Genomic DNA, 12,392 nt, shown 5'->3' with positions numbered 1-12,392 from the left:
GAACTCCTAGCTACCTTAGGACTTTTGGCTCTATCAGAAAAATTATTGTAGACTAAGCTCAAAGGATTAGTTTTGAAAAAAAGTAAGGTTTTACAAAAATATAATTTTTTTGAGTTTTATTGACCTTTATGAGCAAACATTCGTTTTTAGCCTCATACCTCCTATGGAACTTCTCCTGCTGTTTGGGGTAGTCGAAAACTTGTTTCAGGTCTTAATATACATTTCTCCCAAGGCTGATGATTGGCCGAGATTCCTATGCATTCAACCCTAACCCTATCATGTAGGTCAATTTTCTGGAAATAAGTTATACAAACCTTTGATGAATATCGACCACCTTCAAAAGCAGGTAGAGAATGACAGTGCGTTCCAATATTTTAGTATTATGGATACCCTTCAAAATTTGCTCAATTTTTTTTGTTATTACTGTCCATAATCCTTATCTTCAAACTTCTACCATTGTCAGGATGGCTCAAGCCATCCTGACAATGGTAGAAGTTTGAAGATAAGGATTATGGACAGTAATAACAAACACGTTAAAAATGGAAATCGAGATCATAGCTCATGCTGTTTTTTATTATGTTTTTAAAATAAGTTACTTCACAATACAGAGTAAGTCAACTTTGCTTCTTTATTCTATCTAGAGTAATTATTTTTATTTAATTACGTTGTAAAAGTGCAAAATAAAGGGTTTGTTGTCATTTCTGTTTTTTGTTGTCATTATATGCTTATGGTATTAAATATTAAACGTAAATGCTTCTTTCAAACGATATTTGCTAGCTTTAGTTTTTTTCATCTTAGGAATCAGGAATGCATGTGATTTCCTTCCTCCGAAGGGTTTTTCCAAAAATGCAGTTTGAATGCTTTTCTAAATTTTTAACTATGTTACATGATAGAATTCTACCATCCCTGCACAGTGGGAAATTACGCAAACAAAAATCAGAAAAGCCATGTTTTCAAAATTTTAACTAGAAATTTTTCATTTGAAAATTTTAAAACAGAAAAATACAAAATATAACGTTTCTTGGACATAACATTGTTAAGATATGAAGCGTCATTATCAAAACCTTTGGTCAATATAGTATATCAGGGTTTACAAACTATCCGTTTTTAAGGTAGCATTTTTATATGTAAGTATTTTTCCAAAACATATACAAATTGTTGGAAAGAACTTTAAGTCTACTTTTTAAAAATTATTTTTAAAATCTTGAGAAATTTTACTCAAAGTTCAACACTTAGTCCTGAGTCACTAAATTTTAACTTCAATGAAGTTTTAAAAAAATATCATAGATATTAAATTGCCCATTTTTTTGCAGTTTTTATCATTAATATGTCTCTAATCAAAATCTCAAACAATCTCATCCCCCTTCGTCCACCTTTTTCCCATATTGAGTTTTATATTACAGAACCTATATCAGAGTTACTATCCTGTATATAAAGCTATCTTTCAAGTCATTAAGAATTCCAAAGTACCTGAAAAATTACATTTACAACCTATTTTTATATAAGTTTATAATCAGCTAAACTTCGATGAAATAATACTCCATTATCCTATTCCTTTAGGTATGTTACGGGAAGAAGCTTCAGAATCTAGAAACAAATTATATTGGTGGTATAGGGAGATCTCTGGCAGAAAAATAAGCAGAGAAGCAAATTTAAAAGAAGTGGTTAATAGAAAACGATATCATTTGATCATAAACTCAGTTCAGTTCACTTGGAAGTGCTTTATAAAAAAAACTGAAAAATTCTTTAGAATTTCCTGAGACGGTTAAAGGGTTTTAGTAGTATTTTGTGAATCAGAAGAAAACATCCTAGCTGCTACCGCAAAAGCTCCCGTAAATATCAAAATAGAAACAAAGAAGGATCTTGCAGGCATTGATGAGCAACTTTAAATGACAACAATTTTGAATGAAGGAATTAAAATGGAGTTTTCTAATATGAAATTACGTATTATGAAACTAAGTATTTATAAAAAGTTTGAATTTAGAAAGAAACATTTTTTAGTGTGTAGATTATCTTTAGATTCTATTTTAAACTCTGGGATTAAAGCTATTTCAAAAGTGTCAAAAAAAAGTTTTTAGCTAAGCACCTTTATAGAAATGGCAGCCTTTTTAGGTTGTCCAGGTTGAACAGTTTCTTAGATGCAATTAAAATGAGTAGAAACATTTAGAACTTGGCCAACAAAAAGTTACTGTTCATTCTACATGGAAGTATAAACCAGAAAGATTTTTTAGATACATATAGGCAGACTTGGGTCTTCCGATGCAAATTTTACCGACCTAAAGTTTGATATCCAAATTGGTCAAACTTTCCAACATTATTTTTTTGAAAAGTACTAGTTATTACCTTTCCAATAAGAGGGTGTTTGTCAAAATCAGTCAAGGCGTCCTTGAGTTATCGAATCTAGGGTTTTTACAAGCAGATTTGTGAGCAAATTCAAAATTTGGTGCTAAATGTCTGAGAATTAAAGTGCAATAAAGGTTCAATTTTTTTGCATAGAAAATGTTAATATAAATGCTTCTAAAAAAGATCAAAAACTCGCTGATTTAATAATATTTTGATTTTTGTTCGCGTAGAAACTGAACTCTAAAAATCCTCTTTTAGGAGCCTTTACTAAGACACATTTAGCCAACTAAAAATACTTTCACGTTTCTTGTTTTAATAGCAGGATAGTCATTAAAACCAAAAAATCCCTTATATATAATGATGTTTTCAATGTTTATCTATATGGATGGTAGTTATAATACGAATAACAATTGTTTATTACCCTTGTTTAGCATTTTTAAATTTTGAGATAAACTTTGAATTAAGCTGCGTTCATTACATATAATTACCAAACAAAGCTAGACGCCAATCTCTTAAAAATACCATTCGTGTTTTTAAAATAATTAAGCTATAAATGGTAAGATTTTGCTTGGAATATCGAAGGCAATCAACGGTAATAATTTATAGCAGGGTTGTAGAAAATTTCCTTAACTTAATTGTGTAACGCTGATCCCTTGTTGCAAAATATAGAAAGTTTTCAAATTTGTTTATAAGTGAGACATTGATTTTTTAGACAACATATACCATGAAAAAAATAAAAACTAATTGGTTGACCGAAAGTTATAACTCTGCATGGCGGCTTCGGCCGTAAGTAGTAAATCACAGCTAAATGCAATATGCCTATAAGGTTCATTTTTTTATAGTACAGTACTTATATACAGTATTTATGCGTATATTGAACCAATCTGCTTGTTGCGATATGTTTTTTTTTTTTTGACCAATTGTTTTGTTGTATTTTTGTATTGAAAACCAATGAAAATGGTTTTTTATTTGATTTTGAACAAAAAGCAATTAAGGATTTCAAATTAATCTATATAATCAAAGTGAAAGTTCTATATGTACTTAAAAGCAATTTTTTTGCAGATAATGTTAAGACCGTGTTCTCGAATAGAACATATATATAACTGGTAAGTTATTTTATCAAATATTTATTTCATTTTTTGTTTCTCTATTTATCACATTTTATCTAAAAGAGTGTCTATTTTGTCTGAACGAGAACAGTTAAAGAAAAGGTATTTGTTCTTCTCTAATTGATCGTTGATACGTAGGAACTTGTAAAACTGTGTAACTATGGGCATGCTCTTTGTGCATTTAGTCGATTTTTTAGCAGCTTAGCATGAGCCTTCTTTTGGTATTAAATTGGTACCTTGATTGTTAGTATTGAAGTTTGCGAAAGCAGTTTGCACTAAACTTTCGATTTTTGCTTCATTTGAAAGTAGCGACGTCTACATTCATTATTTGTTCTACATTATAAAACAAACCCGGCATGAATGCTTCGATTGGTGCAGCTTTAGAATAAAAGGGCGAGTTTTGTACATGCTCGATATATTTAACGGTTTTTTTTTTGTTCTTGGTTTTAACGATGTTGAAGCCTCGGTGAACTTTAGGTCGTTAGATTCCACATCAGCATATTGGATCATCATTTTGTGACTTGTATTTCTAATGTAATAGTTTACTAAACCAACTTCACTTAGCTACCGTTGAGGTTGTTTCAGATGTGGATCCTTAAAGGTAATCCATAAAAATCCATAAAAATACCTATGAAAGTAATTACATTCAATAATGTCAGGCTAGACTCATTCTGATGAGGTATTTTTATGGAAAAGAGCTCTTTCGCTTACTTTCAAAATGGTAGGGACGCTTCGTCAATATAGCAATTAGGTGTACCTTGATAAGAATAATCGTGATTATCTTTAAGTCAATACTTTGGAGGTTGAAAAGATAACTGACTCCTATTAGATGGATTGACCTTTTCCCTTTTGTAATTAAGTAAGATGGAATTATTATTCCAGCTGAGTAAATTTAGAGATTCAGTCGACATTTTATACCGTTTGTAATTACACCAAACGGCTTTTAGTTGAAGATAAAGACCTGTTTCGTTTATGTTTCAAATGGAATTAGAATTGTCGTCGATTATATCGCGAGTTTATTTTTTGACATAAAAAGTGTCTACCTCTTTCATACAGTTACATACATTAATATCTAAAAGCCCCAGACCCCTCTGGTTGACGCAAGCTAAAATCTTTAAGAAGTTGTCCGTTGAATTACAGGCACCGATCGATGCTAGGTGTGCTATTTTTAAATGGTTCTCCACATTGGTTACCAAAGCTTGCCGTAGCTTTAAGCTGACTTATATCATCCTACAAAACAATATATCTAACCCCATTTGCGGAGAAATATCTAGGAAATCAAAAATACTGAAGCCTAACTTCTCCTTTTCGCCAACCTGCTTTGGTTTGCAGCCAAAGGTATACGTCATGCTTGTCAAGAAGCATTGTTAAAAAGCTTAATACAAACATCTCTTTTTATGGGAACATACAACTGCCAGACAACAAGGTTTTCAGTGTTCCGTTAGATGATGTTGTAAGATCAATTTATAATAACTTGAACAAATTCAACTTGTGAATTTAATCAAGTTATTATAAATTGATGACTTTTGCGATTTGGCGCGGAATTATTAGGTAAATTTGATAACTGCGTTTCGTAACATTGATTGGTTAATTCTACAGGATTTAAAATTAATAGAGTTTTATCAATAGAAACAACGTGCATAGTGCGAAAGTAGATTATTGTAAAACAATAAATGAATAGACAGAGTTTAGCGTTACTTTATCAGTTATTAACTTAGAAAATTTGAGGTACCGTCCAGCTACCCCCTAAAAAGTTAATCGTTAATATATTAACTTCTAAACCATTAATCAGTTCAATTGTCGTTTTAAAAATCAAAATAATTTTGTGTTTTTTGAGATTAAACAGGAATTACTCATGTTTTTATCTGGTATTGCAGCTTCGGCAAATATCACCTAAACCTTCATTAAAAAGAAGAGTTAAAGGACTAACTTGTAATTGATCCCATAAAGAAAATTTGAATTGCATAAAAGATGAAAAGGCAGCACTTGAATACACTGGAAAAAAACCATGCTCTTAACTAAAGATTTACGATGCTATGCCAAGTCTTCTCCATCTTCTATAGAAACAGAAAGAAGCTTAATTGCCGCCGGTTTGCTTGTAACTAAGTTACAAATTAGTTTAAATGCTGATGCTATTAACAGCTTATGCTTTTTAAGATTATATCTGATAAAAAAAGAGAAATAAAACCTCTATAAGAAGCAATATATTTTTCGTTAATCGTTGAAAATCATTTTTAAAAGTTAATTAAAAATTAAAAAATCGATTAATTTTGCAAAAACTAATTGTTAATTGATTAATTAAGAAACTGATAAATCTACCACCTCTAACTACAACTATAGAATATGATTTAGATATATTTCTTTTACTTAACTAAATTTCCTTTCCTTATCTCCTTTATTCAACATATTTCCTTTACTTATCTCCTTTATTCAACATATCTCCTTTAGATTTACAATGTTTTCTCTGCAACAAGAGCGACAATTAACGGAATTAGGTATAAAACCAGAAATCGAAGTCGTCGAACAAATTGAAGATGCAATTTTGCAGGCTGACGCTGTTTTGAAAGCAAAAATAAAATTTGAAGACATCATTGTCCTCCTGGGTACAACCAAGTCTGGCAAGAGTACGATCATTAACATGTTAATTGGTAACGTGTTAGTTACTAAAAGAGAGACACTTGGTAGAACTTTTCTTGTAAAAATGGATGATAGTGCAGTTGGCCCAGAGATTGGAACTAAGCCAGTTTCTCTCACCACAAAGCCAACTAAGTGGCTTGCTCAGAGTCAAAGTTCCATTAACGGAGTGACTTTGTGGGATGCACCGGGTTTCAGTGACTCTAGAGGAGAACTCCAAGATATTACAAACTCTTTTTATATTAAAAACTTGTTAAGAGGAGTTAAGTCAGCAAAAATCGTTTTAGTCACTGACTTCTCAGACTTATATGGTGACAACGTGTCTTCGTTCGTAAGTTTGCTTGAATCGGTTACACGCATATTCAACAATGATATATCGTCAGCGTTTCAGAGTATTGTACTAATTTTTAATAAAACTCCATTTGACTGTGATGGAGAATGTGTGGACGTCTATTTTTTATGCGAACTACTAACAGAGAAAATTTTAAAATCTGAAAGTGATATAGATAAGAACTGCAGGTCCATCGTGCGTAGTTTAGTCGAATGTCCAAATCGTATAGGCATTTTTAGAAAAGCAGCGGTAAATGTGAGCGTTGAAAGACTTAATGCTGGTATTGAAGATGCAATCAAGAGTGCCACACCTTTACTCAATATGTTTCTATTGCACGTTTCGCCAAGCGTTTCAGAGAAGTCACAGACGTTTTTGCTGAAACAGAAACTTCTTTTGGCACGCATGCCAGAAATAGACATTCTTTTGAATGGTTTAGAGATGAAATACGGAAACATAGCTCGCTATTTTAAAAATGAAATCGACAGTGCAGATAAAGAAACACTTGAAAGATTTAAAAGCGAAATACAAAGAAAACTTGCAGAAATTCAAAAAATTTCAGCAAACAATGGCGAAACGCTTGTTCAAATGTTGGTAAAATTACAAGTTCTCGACAAGGAAGGAGCTGGAAAATCAATAACCGAGCATAACTTAATGAACAAAGCAATCATCATGCAACATATTGATGATATACTAAAGTTAAAGGAAAGCGACGAGTTCCGTTTGAAAATAGAAAAAATTGCCACGATTGTGGTAAAAAATCTAGAAAGTGTTCTTATCAAAATATCTGAAAAACAAGGACAAATAAATGACCGAGAAGCAGCTTTGCGCATAGCTGAAATTGAAACTGAATTTAATGGAAAAATCTCCGAATATGAAGAAAGGATAGACACTTTAAAGAGAGAAAACGAGAACAAACTCATACTTGATTTAGATAAGTTAGGAGTATTCACTCACATGGGAATGGCCATTGATAAAGTATTTGGTAATGTCAGATCCTTAGTTGCTTCCTTCCGCAATCGAAATTCTTGCAACAAGCGCGAAGAGACTTCTTTATCGCCTCAAGCACTGAAATCCTGCGTTGTGCAATAGTTAACTGACGTTAAGTATAATAATTATTTACAAAATAACGCGGGTTTTTTTGAAAGCACTTAACAAAACTTAAGGCGCAGCTGCAACATCTTGTTTGGTTGATCTAACCAATTCCATAATCAGTATCGATGGTGACGGGGAAGTGCAAGCTTTACTGTCTACCGGAAAAAGGTTGGAAAATTTTTTTTATCTAGTCGGAAGCACCAATGGCTAATGACCAAACTTCTCCCATTAACTTACATTTCACACGTGATCATTTTTGCGCTAATTGTTATTGCTGTTTGATGCTTTATTTGATATTTTATTGAAACTTTTATCCGTTCTTTTATATCCATTAAATATAGGCGTTATGGATGCTTTTGTAAATAGATTTTGATGTTTTTTTGATGCACGTATGATGTTTTTTTTCATAATTTAAGAATATTTGTTGAGAAGTTCTTGATTCTTTTTTGATATTAGTTAGAAGTTTTTTGTAACGCTTTTCGCAGTAGCTTTTTTAATGCTAAATGGAATTGTGATTGATATTTTATTAATAGTAGTTTAAATGTACTTAAACAATTACTTTATGTTTTGTTGCTGTTTACTCAACATGGCGAAGAGGTTCGTCAGCATTATTTTTCTTTAATCAGCCAAAACATAAAAAAAGTAAATTTGAATTTTCGTGGTATATTTTTTGAGAGGCTACTATTGTAATGAAATTTGAATGCAAAAACGTGATATTTGAATTTATTAAACTTCTATTGTTAAATATTGTTTTGTTAAATATTGGAATTTTTGTTCAGGCCCATTTCCTGTGGTATTCCTGGTTTCGAGGTTTTTCGCCTTTATCTAGAAGTATTTAACTTCATTGAGGATTCTTGAGATTTTTGAGGATTCTTGAGATCTTGAAAGGTTTATATATTTTTAAGTCATCATGTTTCTAACTTTAGTTTAAATCTTGTAACCGTAAATCAAATATTAAAAAAGTTTTTTTTTTGGGTAAAAACCCAAGATAAACAAATTAGATGGAACACATAGATGAAAAATGAGCTTTGATTCGAAAAAAAAAAGCAAAGGACGTTTTCACTCTATTTTAGAATTACAGTAAAATCTCTCGAATTCGAATCTCCTTAATTCGAAAACTTTCATAATTCGATTAAATGTTAAGTCACCGTGAAATGCGCTTAATATATCAATATATATATATCAATCAACCAATATCAATATATTTCGTATTAAGGATGTTACAAAAAGCACAGGTCATTGCAAATAGTAATTCACTAATAAAGCGCAATTACCTAAATAAGATAAAGAAAAGATAAGAGAAAAACATAAGAAATAAACTAGTCACATAGTAAAAGTAGAACTTTACAAAAATTCATAAGTAACATTTATAAAACAGACTTTCAAAAGAGTTAAAATATAGGTCAAATAGTTATTATAATGCATTCATATTTACATACATATATACACGTATACACAAATAAGAAATTATAAAATGTACATAAACATAAAGAAAAAAGTTATAGAGGTAAAGAATAAAGCTAAGCGTAACTTTTTAGGAAGAAATGATAGAGTGACTTTAAGAACAGATTCTTGGATCTAAGGATAAAATCTGTTTTTAGGGTGAACGGACGGGTGTTCCAAGAAAGGATACAATGATATGTAATGGAATTTATTCCATGTTTAATTCTCTGGTTTTGTAAGATGGCTAAGTTGTTAAAAGTAATTGATTCTAGGTTTTGCCCACACTTTGTCCTGCTATTAAAGTAGTTGCAAAATATGGAAGGAGGGAGATCGTGTTGTGAATCACAGACAAACGAACAGTTTAGAAACTGGATTAAATCAGAGATACAAAGAACTTTGGATGTAAGATACAGGATGTCATTAGGGAAGTTTCTTGGGCAGAAATTAATTATTTGTATTGCTCTATTTTGAAGCCAAACGATTTTGGAAAGACAGATGGTTTTAGATTGTCCTCAAACTTGGCATGCATATTGCAAATGTGAACCAAAAACTGAGTGATATATAGATAACAATGTTTCAAAATTAACATATTGTCGAATATTTGCTAACTTGCCGTTGGAACGGTTTAATTTGAGAGTAAGGTTGTTTATATGTATTTTAAATGAAAGTTTCTCATCTATCACAACACGAACATAAGTTATGTTACTAGACAAAGGCAACTTTTGTCCACTTATTCTAAAGTTCAAGTATTTTGGAAGATTCTTGTTAGTTTTTTTTAGAAAAGTTAGTATATTGCGTCTTAAATATCACTTCTTCCGTATATTTTTGTATTGAATGAGATTTTATTTGCTCCGAGCCATTGAACAAGACTGGGCATATCCTCATTAATATATTTATTTAGTTTTTTGAGGTAGTTTGTCGTTAACTGAAGATTTGTATCATCAGCAAAATGATACGTATTTGAATATTTGATAAAAAGATTAAGATCATTGATGTAAATAGTAAAGAGAAGAGGACCTAATATGTATCCCTGAGGAATACCAATGCAAACACTTTTAATGTCTGAGAAGGTGCCATTTAAAGTAACAAACTGTTGACGATTGGAAAGGTATGGTTTAAACCATTGCAAGGGTATGCCGCGTACACCATAATAGTTAAGCTTTGATAGTAGAATGTCATGGTCTACGATGTCAAAAGTTTTTTGTAAATTAATGAAAACCCCACAAGCAAAGTTTCGATTATCAAGAGCAATTCTTTTACTTTCTGTAATTTCGATAAGAGCGTGAGCTGTAGAATGCTTTTTACGAAAACCAAACTGCTGTTTATATAAGCATTGATTTTGGTTTAGGAATTCGCATAATTTATTTTGCATAACATTTTCAAAAATTTTGCTTAAACTAGAAAGAAGAGAAACCGGACAATAGTTGGTTCAGTCAACCCTAGATCCTTATTTGTGAACTGGAACAACTTGGTCCAGCTTGAAGACAGCATGAAAAATTCATTTATTTTGCAAAATGAATTAAGATGATACTTAGTGGTTTGCATAGATTTTTTGACACCATTTTAACAAGTTTTGTTGGAAAGCTGTTTGGTCCAACCCTCTTACCTTCTATGATAGTGGAATTTATGTAGTCAAGGGTTTCCTCTTCAATTATTGGTTGCACATAAAAAGAGTTGCTATTAGGATTGGTCCAATACTTTTGAAAGTTGAATTTAGAACTTGGAATTCCATTGGATAATTTTGAAGCAATCGTAGTAAAGAAATTGTTAAAATAGTAAGGAATAGTTTCATATTTGTTGTTGATCAGTATGCTTGTTGGGGAGTAACTTTAATTTGGCTTTACATTTATCAACTCTTTTATATCTTTCCAAGTGTTTTTTTATATCATTGAGATAGTGACTAAAAAATTTGTGCAATGTTCCCTTTTTGCTAAACTTTATAAGATTGCTTATATTATTATGATATTGTTTAAACTTTATAAAATGTAACTTTTTCTTTCTACAGTCTTTTGATTTTAAATATTTTTTATGAAGTTTATTTTTAATTGTTATTGACTTGAGAATTCCTTTCGTTAACTAAGATTTATTAACACTAGTTACTTGATCTTTTGTGATTTTTCTGTAAAAAGCATGTTTGTTCAAAAGACAATCAAAAACTTCGATTAACTTTTCAACAGAATAATAAGCATCATTTTCTTCTTTTATAAATTCATCATTTGAAATATTTTGGATAAGTTCAGCTTTTTTAAGGTGAAGTTTGCGTTTTGGAATGCGCGATTATTATAAACTGAGCAAGATAATCAGAAATTGAAGCGGTAAGATTGCCTGAGATTATATCAGAAGAATAAAAATTTTAAAAGACGTTATCAATTACTGTTTCAGAATGAGTGGTTCAGTGCGTGTAGGCTGTATAATAAAAGGAAAAGGAGAATTCGAAACTATTGATTCTAAAAAATATGAAACCTTATTGGATGTATTCTATTTGAGCAAGCCAAATTTAAAATCTCCCATTGACTTAAATTTTTTTTGTCTATGATTTTTTTGTCTGCTGATTTTCTCAAGAAGAGAGTTTAGGTAATGATCAACAATTTCAGATGGACACATTGTTGGATGAAGATATTAACAACCAGCTATTAAGTTGCTTTTTTTAGCATTTATTGCTTCAATAAATATCGATTCGAATTAGTTACTTTTAACTAGGATCAAGTCAGTTCTAATTTTAAAGTTTAAACGAGACATAGTATATATCAAAGCAGTACCCTTTTTAGCTCTAGTGGGCTTGTGAATAGATACATATCCGTCTAAATTAACATTAGTTATAGACACATCTTTATCATGCAGATTAGATTCAAATATCCCAATAAAATCAGGCATATTATTAAAAGATGCTAATAGTGTTATAAAATTGTCAATATGATATGGTAGTGAAGATATATTTATATGGAGATAACTTACAGAATTTCGAGATAATTCATTGTAGCTAGGAACGTCTGCATATTTTCAGTTGATAGAGGTGTAAGACAAATCAATTAGGTCCCAAAAAAAGTTTTTCAAATTTAGATTATCAGATAGATTTTTAACGAGGTTAAATTTCAGTGACTTTCCAGCAAGTGTGGCAGATAACTCAAGATCAGAAATATTAGAGAAAGGAAGAAATGTTTTTGTACAGATTAGGCAGTACTAGCTATTTAAAGTTTTTCATATGTCAGTTTGTCAACTCGATTACATTTTACGCGTATCCACTTGTCATATAGATCAAATTGGTTAGCTGAGTGACTTTTAGCTACCGCTTTAATCCATATACCATAAGTTTGTTTCACTACCATCATTAAAAAGTTACAGAAAAAAGATGGAAAAAAAAAAAATCACAGAAGTGTAAAAATCTAAGTGAGTTGCATAAAAAAGAAAATCAAGAAAAGAAGTATATGTATAATATTGTG

At 30.8% G+C, this 12,392-nt stretch overlaps 1 protein-coding gene across 1 annotated transcript; it reads left to right on the top strand.

Moving 5' to 3' along the window:
* The first annotated feature begins 3,311 nt into the window (after window positions 1-3,311).
* LOC149880390 (uncharacterized) lies at window positions 3,312-8,269 on the top strand. Its single transcript, XM_090070831.1, has 2 exons — window positions 3,312-3,449; window positions 5,901-8,269. The coding sequence occupies exon 2, from the start codon at window positions 5,908-5,910 to the stop codon at window positions 7,504-7,506; it is 1,599 nt and encodes a 532-aa protein (XP_089926957.1). The 5' UTR covers window positions 3,312-3,449; window positions 5,901-5,907; the 3' UTR covers window positions 7,507-8,269.
* Window positions 8,270-12,392: the final 4,123 nt, after the last annotated feature.

The sequence above is a fragment of the Hydra viridissima genome, unplaced genomic scaffold (assembly GCF_058129835.1).
Source record: "Hydra viridissima isolate aposymbiotic clone 2 unplaced genomic scaffold, HvirCarnegie_v1 scaffold_13, whole genome shotgun sequence".
NCBI lineage: Eukaryota > Metazoa > Cnidaria > Hydrozoa > Anthoathecata > Hydridae > Hydra > Hydra viridissima.
This window is presented reverse-complemented; position numbering and strand designations above follow the sequence as displayed.

What these genes read in the sequence shown, in the direction of transcription:
- LOC149880390 (XM_090070831.1), top strand. Translation starts at nt 5,908, where the DNA reads ATGTTTTCTCTGCAACAAGAGCGACAATTAACGGAATTAGGTATAAAA.